Source organism: Chanodichthys erythropterus, chromosome 8 (assembly GCF_024489055.1).
Source record: "Chanodichthys erythropterus isolate Z2021 chromosome 8, ASM2448905v1, whole genome shotgun sequence".
NCBI classification, from domain to species: Eukaryota; Metazoa; Chordata; class Actinopteri; order Cypriniformes; family Xenocyprididae; genus Chanodichthys; species Chanodichthys erythropterus.
This window is the reverse complement of record NC_090228.1, coordinates 40296195-40316137: the sequence shown is the minus strand read 5'-3', so window position 1 is coordinate 40316137 and position 19943 is coordinate 40296195. Positions and strand designations below refer to the sequence as shown.

General features: G+C 37.2%; 2 protein-coding genes across 2 annotated transcripts; both read left to right on the top strand.

The window, feature by feature from the left end:
• The first annotated feature begins 1660 nt into the window (after positions 1-1660).
• On the top strand, positions 1661-18426 carry LOC137024054 (zinc finger protein 239-like). The gene is made up of 3 exons (XM_067391213.1): positions 1661-1678; positions 3001-3233; positions 17371-18426. The coding sequence occupies exons 2-3, from the start codon at positions 3062-3064 to the stop codon at positions 18027-18029; spliced, it is 831 nt and encodes a 276-aa protein (XP_067247314.1). The 5' UTR covers positions 1661-1678; positions 3001-3061; the 3' UTR covers positions 18030-18426.
• Positions 12374-15605, top strand: LOC137024053 (piggyBac transposable element-derived protein 3-like). The gene is made up of 3 exons (XM_067391212.1): positions 12374-13257; positions 13404-14128; positions 15473-15605. The coding sequence occupies exons 1-2, from the start codon at positions 12732-12734 to the stop codon at positions 14114-14116; spliced, it is 1239 nt and encodes a 412-aa protein (XP_067247313.1). The 5' UTR covers positions 12374-12731; the 3' UTR covers positions 14117-14128; positions 15473-15605.
• Positions 18427-19943: the final 1517 nt, after the last annotated feature.

Below are 19943 nucleotides of genomic sequence, written 5' to 3'. Positions count from 1 at the left end.
GGCAGATCTGGAAATTCAAGATCCTGAAACTAAAGCTGGAGTTGAGTGTATGGCCACAGGGGAATTCTATGAATTATAGGAAGAATATTAAAATCTAACAGTTGCGTTTGTATTTGTAGGAAATGAAGAGCAAATAAATGGTTGTGATTTTGTATTTATTGATCTTGTTTCTTTTGTGGGTGGTTGTGGTGGTGGTGGCTGGGATTAATCTGCAGAGAAATTGCAGCATATACGATCTCAAACTGGAAATCTGCAGGATTGATGAGGTCTTCCTCAGGGTCTTGTATTTGTAGGGCAGGGTGTTGCTCCCCTCTAATTATGGCAATATTATGGAGAACAACATATGCCACAATAATGTCGCAGGCCCTCTCAGGGGTTACCCTGAGGTGACGTAGGCAACTGAAAAAACGTGCTTTCAACAGGCCTATGGTCATCTCCACCCGGGCTCTTGTCCTGCAGTGTGCCACATTGAAGCGTTGCTGGGGGCCTGGTTCAGGTTCTGGGCAAGGGGTCATTAGTTTTGGTTGGCATGGGAAACCCCTATCTCCCCTATCATACCTAAGCACTTGAGAGCAAGGCACACTTTTCTTACTGTTCTGCACACAGTGGCCTTACTAATGTGTTCTGCCATCCCCCGATAAGTTATAAAAGAAAACTGCCGTTTGCAGGAAGAAACGCAAAGCAACACAAAGCATCTGCTCAGACGTAAGAGCACAGCGCACGATGGCTGACGTTTGTGATGTAGGGATGCTGATGAGATTATGAATATATCTAATTGATTGTAAAGAAAAACAGTACCGCTCAAAGAAAAATGCATGTGGATATGACAAAATCCACTCGGGGTCTCAAAATCCTCTCCCGAGATGTAAATGCAACTCTCTGCGAATTAATGCAGCCTCCTCATCAACAGGATCCTCCATAAAAGGACATGCCATTTTCACTTTGACTGTCTCTGCATGCAGGTCTCTGTATGCGCAATGAATGAATGTATCGAAAGAATGAATGAGGTATTTAAATACCACTTCCACTTTAAGAAGGGGGAGGAGACCGAAATAAACTCTGGGTTTACCAAAGAAAACTTGCTCCCGACCAGGTTAGGTTCACAGAGTAAGTTACCAGGGTAACTGATTCTGAGTATAGTTAACTCTCTTTCAGAAACGGGCTTGACTTACCCTGCTTTCTCGGGTTTGGACATTCCTCCCATTCTGAAACGGAAAACCCAGAGTTTCCCTCATTTCAGGGTTAACATACTCAGAGTTTTCACTTAACCTCCTTTCTGAAACGGGCCCTAGATCTCTTATTTATATTATTATTTTTATTTGCTATATATCCACGTGTATAATATTGTCTTTTTATTGAGTTTTATTACTATTATTATTATTATTATTTTCAGGCTTTATTAAATCAGATGTTCTAAAACAAATTTTCTATGTTTTAATGCTTTGGTGATACAAAATGTTTTCGTCATGCCAATAAACGGACTGCATTACTGTTTTATTGTTTTTTAACTTAAATGTATTATTGAGTTATTTCACCGATACATTCAAGTCTGAACCTTTTTTTAAAAACAAAAACGCAGCTGCGTGTGATCGGGACTTTTATTTTGGTGTATCCAGGATTTTGACGTCATAGGCCTGCGACGCGCGTCCTGCATCTGTTGTGATTCTGCTGAAGAAAGGTTTGTGTTTTAAGCGTGTTTAAGGCGTTTAAAGCGCTAGAAACCATTTAAAGTGACGCAAAATGAATTGTGTATTATTAAATGTAACATAGCATTGCTTTTATCTAACATGTATTATCGTCGAGTGCGAGTAAAGTAACAATGAAAACTCGCGAGTAACAGAAAGGGTGCGTCTCATTACGCGCCCTTTATCATAATTCAGTTTATCATAAACACGAATTCCGCCACTGTCGACTGTGGCGAGTAGTAATACAACTTTACAAAAACCTCTTAATCAAATACTTTCCAAAAAGATTCAGTGATTCGAAGTCAGTTTTGTAGTGTCAATTTTGAGTGTTTAAATTGTCTAATCAGGGTGATTTAAGGCCAATAACTCCCATTCTGACTGACTCCCTTCAGTGTTTCCCATGGGATTTAGTGAAACTGTGGTGGGTGTAGCAGACTTCAGTAAAGTTGGTTTTATATTCGCACATTCGGACTTCTGATAAATTCAGGTAGACTTTCCAATAAATGTGCAATAAATGAATGTTTGCGATTTTTAAGCAGTGACATGATATTGACAACCAACGATTGTCAAACTTACAACATTTTTCACAGTCGATCAAAATAGGCAAGTATTGTTTTAATGGCATATTTACTTGTGAATGTCCACTGAATGTCCAATGTAGTGTGATTAACAAGACTATTGAATACGGATGTCTGAATGTGCGAATATAAAAACAACTTTACCCAAGTGTGTAGCAGAGGGTCTGGGGACATTATTCCCCTGTAAGAAAATGTAGTACATTTAAAAGATAAATTTGTTAATCTGGTGCACTTTGAGAGTTCAAAATTAAGAGCTTCATTGCATTGCATTCTGTGCAATGACTTTAATGGAGACTCATGCCTCTTTTTAGTAGTGATATAGTGTCTCAGTCTACATTACACTATGTAATAATAATAATAATAATAATGTTGCAATATTATCCAGTAATAGCCATTTATTGTAAAACAAATGCCTTGAAAAAAAAAAAAAACTTTATTTTGTCCTAATTTCTATATGCAAGAGATAAACCTGTGAGCTTTCAGTTTGAAACAAGTTCACAAACGTGTCTCATTTGAACTTTTATGTTATTATGAAAACTTTAAATATATTTTTGGGGGCCTTCAGAGTCTAGTTAATGAATGGGAAGTACTGAAATCTTTTGTGGCCGCCACAAATAAATCAATGTATGGAAAACACTGCTCTTAACAGTGCACTGACTAAGGAGCTGATTAAAATACACCCAGAGATTTAGTTTGGATTCATTTTCCTTTCAGTAAATTATTCTCATCTCAAACAGGACAAACACACAGAAAACCTCCTGGGGAAGCGACTGAGAGCCAAGCGACAGTATTATCAAGATGGCGTTTATTAAAGTGGAGATTGAAGACATGAAGATTGAAGAAACGTACAGTGTGAAACATGAAGATACTGAGGAACAAACAAAGATGGAGTTTATTAAAGAGGAGAGTGAAGACTTTAGGATTGAAGAAACATTTACAGTGAAAAATGAAGATTCTGAAGAACAAACAGGTTAGTTTAATTCATCCTTTAACAAAGTGTACAGCTCTACAGAAATTATCATTTTGGATGTCAATGATATTTATCCTTTTAATATTTTGTATTTTAAGGGGAAATTACCTAAATAATTAGTAAATATACCAAATATTTACCTAAATTTATTATCTGCAAAAGGTATAACCACTAGATGGCTGTATAGCCTTACATAAAACAGTTGCTGCGTTAATTGTTTTAGGTTATTCATATATGTAACAGTCCTACCCAACCTGCTCTGCGTGAATTTAAAGGATTAGTTCACTTTCAAATTAAAATTTCCTGATAATTTACTCACCCCCATGTCATCCAAGATGTGTATGTTTATGTCATATACAGACCTAAATTAGAACTAAAATTGTCATACACAATATTCTAGTGCAAGTAACTAGAGTTCAAACATTGACCTGTGGAGGGCAGTAATACACTTAGCAGTGTCTACACTGCCAGAATTCTAATAGAGAAGAAGAAGAGAGCTAGTTCAAGATGAGCATTTATGGTTAAAACCAGGGCTCTCAAGTTTTGAACTGAGTTCAGAGTGAGATTTCGGCGGGGGACGGGGGTCTGATATGAAAAATGACACACATTCGTACAAATAAAAAAATAATTTATTTAATTCAGCATTTTAGTGTGTATGTGAGTGAGTGAGTGTGAGAGATAGATAATGGTAATATAATCATACACATTATATTGTTGTTTTTCCTCAACATTGTAATGTGAAACAATATAAACATGGTAACCATATTCCGACTCTAGTGTACCTTATATACGTTACATTCTGCACGATAACTGGCGCGCTCTGCTTTACTAGTGTTTTTTTCCGCTCGCTGCTTGAGCCTATAATGCTTTTGTTCTTTAGGCCTATATTTTTTGTTTACACATATTGTTTAATGTTTTAAACTGAATGAAAACCTTAAGATAAAACACAAAATTGTTGTGTATATTACCTAATCATAAGTTTGTTCAGAAATGGCGATGATAACTTGAATTAAAAAAAATAAAAAACGTCTCTCATTTTCTCAAAATAATCGTAATTTAAAGCTGCTGTCTGCGATTTTTGGCCCTCTAGCGGTTAATAAACAGAACTGCACATGTCTTGCGGAGAAACATTCTAGCCGGAGCTACTTTTCTCCGTGTATGTCTCATGGTATGTCTATGGCGAGTCACGAAGTTACATACTCTGCGGCGAGTCCTACCAGTCCGGTCTGAAATAGTCTGAATATAAACACTTATTATAAGTGTACCATAATGATTCAGGATAAGAAAAAAACATGGTTTGGAAAATGGATTCATGTTGTATATTCTCATTCTATATTTTTTTACATTTTTAACACAAATACATGAATATTCGTTTTTTTACTAGCCCAAATATTCGAATACAATATTTTGGAAAAATGCCTATCACTACTAGCCAGGCAAGTTAACGTAAAAGTATTCTGGACAAACTGTTAACTAACCTACCAGCTGCCTGGACACAAATATTCCCAGCAATTTGATGAGATGACTTACTGTACTCATAGGATATGGTCCCACATCGATCACGATCAGTCTGTAGCCAGATGTGAATCAATGTGACTGACAGATGTCCTCTTCTGTAGCTAACTACCTCAGCGAGCATCTGAATCAGTGCGCGAGCCCGTGAATCACAGAATGTGTCGTTGGAATCAGAACATAAATATTTTTGTGGCGGGAATGTCTAAATCTTACCCGGATACAGTAATTCTATTTTCTGATTGGCTGTTCGGTAGCTATATTTTTTTATTAGATTAACTGGTGCGTGGCAGGGCCTTCTTAACTCTATGGGGAACTCGCTTGATTCCTCTAATAGCGGCGCAACTTGTTAGGAGATTTCTCTGCGTGAGAAATACAAGGTGTGGCGTGTGAGCGTGTGAACGGGTTGAAATGCGTGTGTCTCACGCCCAATGCGTGAGACTTGAGAGCCCTGTAAAACTTATAATTTTTTAAATTTTTTTAGAAAGTGAGTGATGGTTTCTCTAGATAAGACCCTTATTCCTCGTTTGGGGTGTAAAGAAAATATCGCTACACGTGAATATCGCAATATTATTATATTATATAATATTATTATATTATATTAATATAATATTATTATATTATGTATCGATTCTCAAAAACGCTGTATCGATATTTATTTATTTATTTATTTACATCCCAGGTTCATGGCTTTGTGTTCAGTTTAAACCACAGGCTGTATTAAACCAAACCGCTAGATGTCAGCATTATCTCAGAACATAAACGTAAAACTGACGCGTAGCCGGAGAAGCGCAAGGTGCATCAATAGCGTTAGTATTAGCAAACCCAGCTCACAAGACGATAAAATTTGTTCCGCTCATGAACAAGTGTGGACTCATTTTGACTTCAACTATAAAGAACCCACTAAGGAGATCGATAAGAGTCAGTTGTTTGCAAAATAGGCCATGTTAAAATAAAATCTGAGCGCTCACTTAACATTCCGACACGATCCACGCTGCTGAGAGGCATTTAGATAGAATATTAACGTTATGTACTGCACGTTTTCCTCTCAGTAACAAAATAAACACAACAAAAAATGACAGCGGTGACAGCTTAAAGAAATTATTTGATCATAGCGATGTGAATATGTTTGCATCAGCTCTGTTCAGCACTTCAGTAAAGGCACATTTATTTAAATAGCACTTTAAGCATTATACTGCTTTAAAGCAAACAGCTTTTACAGTATTAAATAAAAAAACAGACATTCAGTCATGAAATGGACTATGCACTAGTTGTTAAATAGTTTAGAAATTAAAAACTGTTATACTGTGAACCTTTAAAAACTCTGAAGAATCCTGCAGTCACTTTACCATTTTCCCTTAGATTGTACAAAATAGTGATATAAATGCAAATGATACTGTATTGATTAAATAAAATTAAGTCGTTTGTAAGGGTTTATGCATATGGTGGTGTGTTCATGACTGTTTTTTCTAAAATTGCATCCTTTTTCTAAAAAAACAAATATCGCAATAGATTCCCTTTCTTACGGTATCGCAATGTATCACAAAATATCGTATCGTAACCCCTGTATCGTGATGTGTATCGTATCGCCAGATTCTTGGCAATACACAGCCCTATTCCTCATGTGGGATCGTGTAGAATGTTTTGAAGCTGCACTGAAACTGTAATTTTGACCTTCATTCGTTTGGGCTCCATTAAAGTCCACTATATGAAGAAAAATCCTGGAATGTTTTCATCAAAATCCTTAATTTATTTCCGACTGAAGAAAGAAGGACATTAACATCTTGGATGACATGGGGGGTGAGTAAATTATCAGGAAATTTTAATTTGAAAGTGAACTAATCCTTTAAACTGAAGTCTGGCATGGGAGGCTGGCGCTAACAAAGACGCTAAAGACCACAGGCTCTAGCATTAATAGCTGACCTCTTGAGGCCAGGGGAGTCAAGTTTACATGCACAGCTCTTACTGGCCTACATCCGTTATATTCAGATGTTATTATTGACTATTTTTTTATAAAAATTGACATTTTAATGTTGATTTGAAGAGTCAGTTTTTGCACTATTATTGCAGTCAAATCTGTACACAGAAAACATTTTTGTTACTCATACTAACTCCAAATAATAGCATGAGCAGCCACACAAAAGAAAGAAATCGGAATAAATATTGTCTTAGTACAAACAGGGCAATTTCAGAATGTATTATTGAGTGTTTGTATACCATGAACGGAGTCGTGAGTCTGTGGTCGAGTCATAAATCTTCCTCATATTTAAAAAACTGCGATTGACAAATTCAGATTCAAGTAGCATAGGCTGCGTTTACACTGGCACAAAAATCAGATCTTTTGCTCACATCTGACACAGATCGGAATTAGTTGCACACGTGTAAACACAAAAATCCACACGAGATCCGATTTTTTTCGCATCCGATCTGAGCTACTTCCAAATGTGGTTTTAAATCTGATACATATCCGATCTCTGGACATGCGACCCACGTCTAAACACGCATATCCAATTCCCATTGGAATTCCAAGCCATCACAAAGCGAGGTCGACACGTTTCCTCACTGAAATGTTGTTTTGATGTTGTTTTATGAAGCAGACCTGCTTGTATACACTCGCACAAAAAATTTGCAGCTTTATTATTGAGTTGGGAACTTTGTCTAACGTTATTTTTCTAGGAAGAAATTGCGCACACACACGCACACATAGCTACATTCAGCAGCTGAATTTCAACTATTTCCCGGTTAATTTAAAAGAGGCTACCATGTTGTTGTTTTTCTTATAAGCCAAAAGCTTCACTGTAGCTACTCTCTCTCACGCTCTCTCCCTAGCTAGCTCGAATTCATAAAAAAAAAAAAATGGAATTCTAAAACTGATAACTAGATAAAATATCAAATGCAATTTACTTTTTCCGGTCTATACCCGTTTAGTCATAATTTGCGCTGTGATACATCCATGATACTGACAGCTGTTAACTTAAACATTCTGACAGGTAGCTGATCATGGCCACTCGATATGAAATAGGCTATATAAATAATTTGAATGGCATGGCCATTCAAAACCCGAGGGTCTGCTATGTGCATGTAAAACTATCAATGATAGCTGGGAGTACCTATTTTTGGCATTGAGAAGATTTGGTTTTAAAGATGAGTTTATTAGATGCATTAAAACTCTGTACTCATCACCAAAGGCCAGAATAAGAATTAATGGGCATCTCAATCAGAATATTATTCTGGAAAGAGGCTGCCGACAAGGCTGCCCTCTCAGCCCTGCCCTTTTCGCTTTATTCATTGAGCCCATTGCACAGTCAGTTAGAGACGAACAGGAGATAAAAGGAATTAGGGTTAGAGGTTTAGAACAAAAAGATTTGTTTGTACGCGGACGACGTGCTCTTGTTTGTCGCAGCACCAGAGGTTAGCATTCCTAGGTTGATGTCCATCCGAAAAAAATTCGGAACTTACCTCGGGATATAAATTAAACGTTCAGAAAACACAAATCTTAAGCTATAACTACACCTCATAATGCTATGCTGAATAGGTTTAAATTTAATTGGAACTCATCAAGTATTAAGTACTTGGGGATTATAATAACAAAGGACATTTCTAAATTGTTTGATAGTAATCATGGTCCTACAAATAAGAACATTAAATCAGACATAGATAGGTGGTCCCAACTGCCCTTAGAGATGCATAACAGAATAGATACTGTAAAAATGAACCTGCTTCCTCGTCTTCTATATCTCTTCCAATCCTTACCAGTTGAAGTTCCAGTAAAACAATTTACTGAATGGGATAAGTGGATTTCAAGATTCATATGGGGCGGAAAGAGGCCAAGAATTCAATTCAAAATACTGCAGCTATCTAAAGTGAAAGGGGGTAGATCACTGCCATGTTTTTCAGACTACTTCAAAGCTGCCCAGCTAAGAGCTTTAGCATGCTGTTGTAACTCAGACTATGTAGCAAAGTGGAAGGATTTGGAGATCTCTCAGCTTGCTATACCACTGCAATCAGTGCTTGGTAGCAAAATTTTATATGAACAGTATTCTAAAAGGTTAAATCAATGGACTAAGGTTCCCTTCAGAATCTGGTTTAAAGAATGTAATTCAACACTAGAAAGACAGTCTAGAGTACTAAGATGGGTTGCGTTCGACCCTGACTTTAAACCAGCAAGTGCTGATGGGAGGTTTCAGCGTTGGTATAGGCTTGGCATCACCTCCTTTAGTTCAATCTCGTCAAAGGGAGAATTGGATAGCTTTCAGGAGATTTCTGATACATATGGTCTGGAAAAACTTGATTTTTTTTAGGTACTTACAAATGAGGACTTATTTTAATAAAGAGATAAGATACATGGAGAAGCATGACACCAATTTAATTGATCTATTCATCGATATTTATAAAAATAAAGACAATAGGAAACTTGTCTCAAAACTGTATCTAGCAATTCAGTCCATTAAGAAACAATCAACATATAATGTTAGATTAAAATGGGAGAAAGAATCCGGTCTAGGCATCTCAGAGGAAGACTGGCTGAATATTTGTTCTGTACAGGCTACCTCTACTAGCTCGGGTATGTGGAGAGAATTCTGTTGGCGAAATATTATTAGATATTTTGTAACCCCAAGTTAAAATTTATTCAGACTGACGACATTGGAGGTGGTCTGTGTTGGAGGAAATGTGGGGAACAGTTGGCGGATCATTTTCATGTATTCTGGAGCTGCCCAGCCATTCAGTCATATTGGCAGGAGGTAATACAAGTAATAATTAACATTTTCGGTGAGGGAATTGATAGTTCTTTTTCCACAATTTATCTGGGCAATTTAGCAGCTCATATGATGAAGAAAGATAAATATCTTATAAAGATATTATTAGCAGCCAGCAAGAAAGCTTTAACAAGAAAGTGGCTACAGTTAGAACCCCCGACAAAGACTGACTGGCTGGACATTGTGACCAGTATCCAAAACATGGAGAGGATGACGTTCGCATTAAATTTACGGATGGATAAATACTTACAGTATTGGGAAAAATTGATTGTGTTTATGACTCTAACATGATCTCATCTGCTGTATCATCTGAGATGTACTTCCATCAATTTGTTTATGAAAGAATGTATGGGTGACCAAATGATCATTCTGTTGTTTAGATGTGATTGTATGTTGTTGTTTTTGTTGTTTGTTTTTCTTTTTTCCCTTTCTAAAAGATAAAAAATAAAAAGAAAGTTTCAAAAAAAAAACTATCAATGATAATCATTGGGGCAGGAAGTAATGTAAACAGACATCGGATACCATTCACTTCTAAAGTTAATGTAAACACACTGGCCAAAATATTGGATAAGGTCAAAAGATCGGATCTGTGCATTAAGACTTGCAGTGTAAATGCAGCCATATTGGCATGGTAAAAAGGGTCCAAAGCATTGACAGCGCTTTGAACCAATGGTGTTGAGTATTTTCAGGTTTACCGGCAACAATGGGCAGCAAATCAGGCAGATTGAAATCGCTCTGATCCAGTGGCCAAAAGCGCTCTGATCCAGAAGTGCCAAACCACAATTAACAAGATATATAAACAAATAAAATTTACAGTAATTTTATGAACAAACATGCATCAATCTATTTATTTATATAGTTCCGTCACAACATATGTGATTTGATGATCGCACTAAGCCATATCACATTCTCACAACCATGCATTGTCAAAATTCCTAAAATTACCGGGCAACCGGCGAGTAACACCCTTTCAACGCTGATTTTTACTTGCAATTGGTGCTTTGAACCCTGGCTAACATGCTAAAGGCCCAGGTATACTTCACTTTACACAACGAGTTGAGTCTTGCGCGCAGTCGTGTTCACGGATGACCGAGTTTGGACACATGCGCAGTACAAATTTTTTTTTTAATACATCGGAGGGCATCGAGTCATGTCATCAATGGAACATTTGATGGGCAGGATCAGAGAAGAAAAATAGTGCATCCACCATTGCAACATAGTTCAGAAGATGACACCAAGAGAACAAGAATCAAAAACAATGGAGAAGGATATGCTTCTAAGTACTCATCTTGATAGAAGAAGAGAAGATGGTGTGTGCGGCTACTGAATCAGAAGAGACTTGTGAATTTAGCACTATTCTGTCCTGTGCGATCTCATATGTAAGCAGATGCATATGTAAAATGATGCAATCATCAACAATAAACAGCATGTAAATCACAATGGCTAATGTTATTGAGTGAAATGTCGACTGAGGAAGCGTTTAGGCCTGTGAAGCTTTAGGGGTGTTGATGGACTCGATCTACTCCATCTATGTTTTGATCATTGTTCTGAATCCAATCCAGATGTAGTCTTTGACAAAAACTGTGATTTTCTCAGCTTTTTACTCAAAATGTTGCTATATGAAATGTACCCATACAAGTGTTCATTAGAAATGAGTGCATCAGGCTAGAATAAAGCTGTATTTTTTGTTTAACCCTTTAACATGCATTGTAAACGCATGGGTGATCTTTTCGCAATCAAATTGCTGTAATTAAAACTCGCCAAAATCATCCTTTTACTTCCTATTGAATAAAGTGTGTAATTGCAATTATACCCACTGGGTGGGAATGCTGCAAAAATATATTGTTGCTAAGAAGCTGAAAGAAAACCGGTAGTATATTGACATGACGCATCTCTTCAAAAACTGTCTGCAAGTGACGCTAATATTTGAGGTAAGATTATGTTCTAAATCTCCTAACGGTATATTTAGTTAAATGGCAGAAACGCAGTGAAAAAATTTACCTCTGTGTTGCATCAGAAAATGTGCCCAGGGGTGCATTGCCCGAAAGCATACGTTGGTGAACCATGGTCGTAAGTCCCATTGAACTTTATTGGTAACGACGGAACTTGCGACCATAGTTCGCTTTGGGAATTGCACCCCAGTTAATGTAAACTCAACTGCTCAGCAATGAGATCACCTCACATAATAAGATATAACATGGCATTCCTAAAATTACTAATTTCTGAGCCTTTTTGGAATAACACTACACTGAATAGCAATAGCTACAGCTGTCTAGATGGGTAGCTATCTATAAACATTACATTTTCTGTTCAATAATCTGACAAATATAACATGTTTATGAGTATGTAATTGTAATTATGGATGGACATATTTGTCCATTTATTTTATTTTTTTTTAGCACAGTAAACTCTTTTCACTCAAACTTCAACATTTTCTGTCTTATCTCATTTCATAGTTGTGTGTTATCGAATGTGTCTTACTCGGTATGCCATTTTTCTTATCAATTTATATGAAATTTCAATGTACCTATATGTTATATGTGCCTATAACAGTTTGTCAACATGACAATTATTCATTTTCATGGATAGATGTACATGAGGCACTGATTAATCAAGATACAGTTTGTCATGCTTGTGTAAAGTAATGTTAAGGTCTAATTTCTTTCAGACCTAATGGACTGTCTGACATTTTATGGACGTCCCAGAACTACATCTACAGCCTACAGCACTATTGCACTTTTACCTGCTGATCCATGTGATTCTGAGGTTGAAGATCTCAGTGATCCAGACAATGATAATTATGAAGATCATGTCCCTCCACTCAGCAAAGATTTGCCACCCCACCAAAGAAACGGAGAAATAGGAACAGACTTGTTGAGGTCTCTTTAGACCTCTATCAAACTCCCTCCTCTTCTACAAAGGCCAGAAAGACCACATGGGTCAAGAAGGACATTCCACCTTTCACTGTGCCCGAGCCGGTCTTCATGATTCCAGAGTCAGTCCAAACACCATTTATGTATTGGAAGAGGCTCTTCACTGACCAGATGATTGAGCACATAACTGAGCATACCAACCAGTACTCAGTTCAACAGACAGGGACGTCCGTCAACACCACAGTAGCTGAAATTGAATATTTTTTGTCAGTTTTACTGTACATGGGAGTTTTAAATTTCCTTCTTTAGATGATTACTGGGCCTGTGAGTCACGATTCCCACCAGTGGCTGATACCATGTCAGTGAAGCGCTTCAATGTACTACGAAGAAATGTCCACTTCAATGACAACTTCCAGATGGAGGGCTGCACTGACCGCTTCCATAAGATCCGCCCTCTTTTTGACATGTTCAGAGAACAATGCCTTCTCATTCCCCCAACCAACAGGCAGATTGTTGATGAAGTGATGGTGGCCTACAAGGGCACCAGAGCTGGCAAACTCAGGCATTATATTCAAAACAAGCCAGATAAGTGGGGGTTTAAGATCTTCTGTCGGGGCAGCTCCTCTGGCATCATCCATGACTTCATACTGTACCAAGGGGCCACAACATTCTTCAACATTCAAGAGGAAGAGCATGCACAACTGGGCTTGGAAGACCTCCATCTAGGCGCCAAGGTTGTCTCAATACTCTGCAGCTCTATCACACACAAAGAGAAAACTGTGGTGTTCTACAACAACTTCTTTACCAGCTTCAATTTGGTGAAGACGCTGCACACCAATCTGGGTCTGAGAAGTGTGGGTACCGTCAGAGCAAATCACTCAGGTAATGTACTTTCTGTGTTATGTTCATTATATTGTTAAATATACAAACACAACTACAGCATGCATGCATGCACATACATTTTCTCATACATATAGAAACTGTATTAGGATTTATACACAAACAAATTTTTATTTCCACATTTTCAGGTGGTGCAACATTGATGAGCGACAAGGAGATGGTGAAGCGAGGCCAAGGTTTTGTCGATTTCTGTTCATCAGAGGGAGTCACTGCAGTGAAGTGGTTCGACAACAAGTGTGTCACCTTCCTGAGCAATGCTTATGGGGTGGAGCCGTTGTCCTCAGTGAAAAGATTCAAAAAGGAGGCACAAAAGAAGGTTGATGTCCCCTGCCCATCCATTGTCCTGGCATACAATCAAGCCATGGGGGGCATCGATCTCTCCGATATGCTTGTGCACCTCTATAAAACGCCAATGAAGGCACGGCGCTGGTACCTGCCTTTGTTTGGGTACATCATCGACGTGAGCATTGTGAATGCATGGCTTGTCTACAAGCAAGACTGCAACCTTCTTGAACAGAAACCGATGCCCTTGAAGAAGTTCCGCCTGTCGGTGGCTGCTACATTGAAGGGAGCCAACAAGGTACCAGCCAGGGTTGGCCAGTCCACAAGTGCAAAGCACAAACCAGAAGTTCGTCGTCCTAACCCCCGAGTTCTCCATCCCAGCCTGGATGTCCGCTACGATGGCATTGGACACTGGCCTACATTTGGCACTCAGCGAGGGAGATGCAATTTGTGCAAAGGTGGAGTGTCACGTTGGCGATGTTCCAAATGTGGAGATGGGAAGCTGTTTCTTTGTTTGAACAACAAAAAACAATGCTTTGTTGCATATCACCAGAGGTGATTTTGACCAGAGGTGATGTTAAATATTCTATTCTAATTTTTATTTTATTTTTTACATTGGATACATTTTAAAATTTTGATTCGATTACTATGGATGTAGAATATAAGGATGAGAAGTTTTACCATTGTTTAAAAAATGCCTTACCATATCATATTAATAATTTGTTATATTATATTACATTGACTATTTCTTATGCCATTTGCTTTATAGATAGTCACAATCTTATTTATTTATTTGTAATATAATTTTGAATGTATTTGTTTTTATAACTTTTTTGTTGTATTTAAAAAAATTGATTTCTATTATATTATTACATTAAATGTTGCACTTTTTCAATGCATTAATTGTATGCGTGTAACAGACGTAAATTAGTGAGAGCTGTGCATGTAAACCTCACTCCCCTGATCTCAAGAGACACTCTAGTGACGCTAGAGGTTGCAGCCTTTAGCCTCCTTGTTAGAGTGTCTGACCCCCATGTGGACAGGCCCGGGTTCACGTCCCACTTGGAGCGGGCAGGCGCTAACTGGAGGAGCTATGTTGGTACCCTGACCCGGATGGGAGTGAGGTTTGGGTTGGTGAGTGTAACAGACGTAGGCTAGTAAGAGCTGTGTGTATAATCTCACTCCCCAGTGTCCTACTTGGAGCTGGCAGGTGTGAACCAGGCTACATGTGTTATAAGAAGAACATGTTATTTGTTAAATAAATTCATGGATACATGATGTTCCATGGATGGTCATCTTCAGTTGCACAAATGAAAAACTCCATTATTGCTAAAGTGGGTCATCTGAAAAAGAAAAACTAAAAAGTTACTAAATGTGGTTTCAGGAACACCATTTTAGCAATAAAATATTTTTTTGCAAATGTATTTCTTAGTGTGACTATTAAAGGGACTGTTAAATGGCTTCAGAAGTCTTGGAAAATAGTGCATGAAAACTTAATGTTTTTTTTTTTTTAATGCTTTTAGTGAGGCTTAATAATAACACATAATTATATGCACAGTATCAGACATCACTGAAAAGCTGCAGCTGTGGCGGTAAGGATTTTTGGGGGATGAATCTCCCCAGCTGTCACTGCCTTCTGCTGTCAGTGTCTTCTAGTACAAAAAATCTGCGTCTGATTGATGCTGCCTGCCTTGAAGATTTACTGCGAGTTTTTAAAATCATGATAATCAAACATACTCCAACACTATAATTAAATTTTAAACGATAATACTAACCATCAGGACATTTTATCGTGGTTTATCATGAAATCGCTAACCGTCCAATCCATAGTTTTGATGTTTTACGCATCTAAATGTTTTGATAACTGTTGCTTTGTGGCATTAAACTGGGAATTAAATGTCTTTTTTCGCCTTAGACCTGATGCTGTTGAAAGAGGAGAGTCAAGATCTGAATGAATTGGAAGAGAAAGATCAGTACAAGACGCAACATTATTTCATATCTGAAGAAAAAACTTTTAGTTGCTCACAGACTGAAAAAACTACCTCACGAAAAAGGTATCAAAAGTCAGGGACTGTAGGTAATGTCACATGCCATCTGTGTGGACTAAGTTTCAAAAAGCATGGAAACCTTGAAGTCCACATGAGAGTTCACACCAGAAGGAAGCTTTACCCCTGCCAAGAGTGTGGAATAAATTTCAATTGAAAAGAACGCCTTAAAGTCCACATGAGAATTCACACTGGAGAGAAGCCTTTCACATGCCAAGAGTGTGGAATGAGTTTTGCTCAAAAAGGACACATGAATGGTCACATGAGAGTTCACACTGGAGAGAAGCCTTTCACATGCCAACAGTGTGGAATAAGTTTCACTCAAAAAGGACACATGAGAGTTAACAATGGAGAGAGGCTTTTTACCTGCCAACAGTGTGGAAAATGTTCATTCAAAAATCACACCTGAACAGTCACATAAGAATTCACACTGGAGAGAAGCCTTTCAAATGCCAACAATGTGGAATAAGTTTTACTCAAAAAGGACAACTGGACAGACACTTGAGAATTCACACTGGAGAGAAGCCTTAAAGTGCCCCTATTGTGGACTTTTGAAAATTTCCTTTTATGCAGTGTATAATGTGGCTGTATGTGAATGTAAACAGACCGCAAAGCTGTAAAGTGCATCATAAATAAAGTTATTGTCTCTTAAAAGAAATTGTTGACTCTATACCTCTTAAACAAGTCCTTGAAACCCATTTCTGCAAATTTCACAAGTTAACAAGTTTACATAATGCCTGCCTACGTTTTGCATTGACATCCCGTGAACCCATGACTGAGAAACTCATGCTTTATCATGACATGCACGCTCAAATAGAGGTCTGTGAAATGCTGCCACTGGTAGATTCTTTTGCATTATGATTCGAAGCACAAGCAGTATCAGTAATGTCAAAAAATGTGATTGCCCAGGTGAAAAAAAAAGTAAATTTCAGTAATGTCCTTAAAGTGCTCTATTTTCTCACACTAATTTTGTATTAATATACTAAAAATTCTTCTTTAGTACTTCTTAAGATCATCTAAGTGTACTCAACTGTGCTATTTTGGGACACCATGAAATATGAACTTAAATGTGCTTTTAATATACTATTTTATATTTCATTACCACTTGTAGTACACTTTGGGTTCAAATGTACTATTAGTATCTAAATACATTTTTTAAATACAGAGATGGTATATAAAAAGCACATTTAAGTTCATATTTCATTGTGTCCCAGAATAGCAAGTACACTTAGATGATCTTAATATACTAAAAGTTCAATATACTAAGTTCAAAATTAGTGCACGAAAATAGAGCACTTTAAGTACATTATAGAAATGCACTTTTTTTTTCACCTGGGTGTGCAGTCAAATGTCCTGGTGTATGCCGTTTAAACGAGTGTTCTCACAGATACACTTGCTGTACTTCCTGGAGTTTTGATATATGTTATAGACTCAATATTGTTTCTAAATGTGGTGACCTAAATTCCCGTGACCCTGGTTGTCACTGCAGAAACTGGGAATGATTCAAGCTGTAGGGACACTTTTGGAGGGACTAAATTAGCTCCGGTTTCAGAGTAGGGTTTCACCCAGTACAATAGGAACTAGTGACGCATATGTTCATTGTTTGGCCGAACGTATGCAAAACCCACCATTTTTAAAAAGCCATATAAACCTGAATGTGTAGAGGATCTAGCATACCTGTTATAATTTTTGATACTTGCATGTCTAAATGTTTTGATGTCTTTTTCTTTCTGACATTAAACTGGAATAAACTCTTTTTTCATCTTAGACCTGATGGTGTTGAAAGAGGAGCATCAAGATCTGAATGAAGTGAAAGAGAAAGATCAGAGCAAGACGCATCGTAATTTCACGACTGAAGAAAAATCTTCACAGACTGAAAATACTACCTCACGAAAAAAGCATCAAAAGTCAGGGACTGTAGATAATGTCACCTGCCATCTGTGTTTACTACGTTTCAAAAAACAACACAACCTTGACGTCCACATGAGAGTTCACACTAAAAAGTTTTACCCCTGCCAAGAGTGTGCAAAGATTTTCAAAGATTCAATAAGGTTTAAAATCCACATGAGAATTCACACTGGAGAGAAGCCTTTCAACTGCTCTCAGTGTGGAATGAATTTCAGGCAAAAAGGAACCCTACAAAATCATATGAGAGTTCACTCTGTAGAGAAGCCTTACATGTGCCAACAGTGTGGATTGGGTTTCAGGCATAAAGTAAACTTTAGAAGCCACATGAGAACTCACACTGGAAAGCCGCCTTACATCTGCCAGCAGTGTGGAACATCTTTCACTCAGAAAGGAAACCTTACAAGACACATGAACATTCACACAGGAAAGAAACCTTGCATATGCCCTCACTGTGGAAACCGTTTCAGTCAAGATGGAAACCTTAAAGTCCACATGAGAATTCATTCTGGGGAAAAATAGAATAGTTTAAATGTAAAACTGATTTAGAAACCGTACACACGCCCTTGATGCACATTATGTAAATCCAACACTTTACATACTGATATGCTCATACGATCACATGAGATCTGTAAATGATATGTAACATGTTTATGCATGATGAAGAGATTGGACTTTAGTTTTGTGAATGCAGAAAGCTTTCTATTATGATTTATTCATGTATTTACACATCAAGTATAACAGGTGTGTACTGCATTGTAAGTGCTGAATGGTGAGGATATGGACAGCTGTCTTCTTGGAGACACATATAGTCTTAAACTGCTGTGCACCTGATGTGAGCTTCAGTGCAGGGGTAAAACCAGTTCACTAGATCCCACACAGCACACATGAGTGAAGGGATTTAATGTTCACCCACTGGAATCACCTTATTGTAAGATGTTTATTCACTTCAAAACTAATAAATTACTCTTCTTTAAAAAACACTGCTTTATACATGTTTGTGTTTTTGAACACAGATCAGCTTACAAGTTCACTTTACATTAAATTACATAGTGATGATTTACAAATGGTTTGTTCATCATTTGATCATTATTAATCATTGTTTTAGATAATGACGCTAAAACAGGTTTGACATAAAAAGCAAGTGTTTAATAATATAACAACCATCAAAAAAAAAAAAAAAAAAAATCATTGTATCCATGGTTTACCAAGCTTTATAATGGCAGTGAGCAAGACCGACAAGTATGACACTGAAGAAAGTGTCTCCATCCACATCCATCCATCATAAACCTATGTCATACTGCTCCAGGGGCTTAATAATGGGCTTCTGAAGCGAAGCAATACATTTGTGTAAAAAATAAACATATTTAACAAGTTATAAAGTAAAGTATCTAGCTTCCACCAGACCACCTTCTGTATTCCCATTACAAAAAAAACAACTGGTGTCAATTAAGCTTTTTCTATAAGTTAAATACGGAAAGCGTAGGACGTAACATAAGATTTTTTGAACTGGTAGAGTTTTATAATTTCTACTTAAATTGAATACAGAAGCATTGGATTTTGTGATCTAATCTGATTTCTTAATCCTTTTTTTCTTTTAAACAACTGATTTCAGAGATCCAATCTGAAATCAGATCAGATTACTTTTGCACAACTGGCCCAGGCATTCAAATGGCAGCAGGAAATCATTCACCGAACGGAGTCTTGCATGGATTCTGATCACTCCTATGTATTTAAAGCTGCCAATGTATTGGCAAATTTGTCCTTAGAAACCAGAGCACTCATACCAGACATTATCGCGGGAGAATAACATATGAACAAAAACACAGCAAAGGTAAATATGAACCTGAGAATCATAATAAAATGATAAATGGTGTAAATCAAATGACAACATACATGACTAATAATTATGATTGAACTGAGTAAAGAAAATAAAGCACAGAAATGGAATTAATAGACATGTTTGAGATCCTAAGATCCTTTATTTACATAGGAATTGATCAACAAACTGAAATTGATTCATTCCCTTGAGTTTAACATGCTGTTCCTGTTTCTTTTGTTGTTGATTCTAACTCAATGTCTTCCTTAAAGTCTGCAAACTCACTCTCGATTTGTATTTTGTTTTTTTGTTTTGTGGACTGGTTTTCAGTTCCTGTGTTACCATTGCCATCTTATTAATTTCCAAATCAATCCTTGTTTATCACCACCATTACCTGTCCTTCATTTAGTCCCTTGTTATCTAGTATAATTAAATCCTCAGTCATCTTATATTCATTGTCTTGTGTTACTATTTCTTGCTAGCGTTTAATATATATAAGTGTTCATCGTCTTTCTGTGTTAAGCCTCTTATCTTGGACTATTTAGTCAAGCCAGTGTGTGACAGTCACTGATTTATCATGAAGCTTAAAGAATTATGGGTAGAATCTATTCTGTTTC

What these genes read in the sequence shown, in the direction of transcription:
- LOC137024054 (XM_067391213.1), top strand. Translation starts at nt 3,062, where the DNA reads ATGGCGTTTATTAAAGTGGAGATTGAAGACATGAAGATTGAAGAAACG. An exon ending in AGATTCTGAAGAACAAACAG is followed by an intron (nt 3,234 to 17,370) that starts GTTAGTTTAATT and finishes TTTTCATCTTAG; the next exon opens with ACCTGATGGTGTTGAAAGAG.
- LOC137024053 (XM_067391212.1), top strand. Translation starts at nt 12,732, where the DNA reads ATGTCAGTGAAGCGCTTCAATGTACTACGAAGAAATGTCCACTTCAAT. An exon ending in CGTCAGAGCAAATCACTCAG is followed by an intron (nt 13,258 to 13,403) that starts GTAATGTACTTT and finishes CCACATTTTCAG; the next exon opens with GTGGTGCAACATTGATGAGC.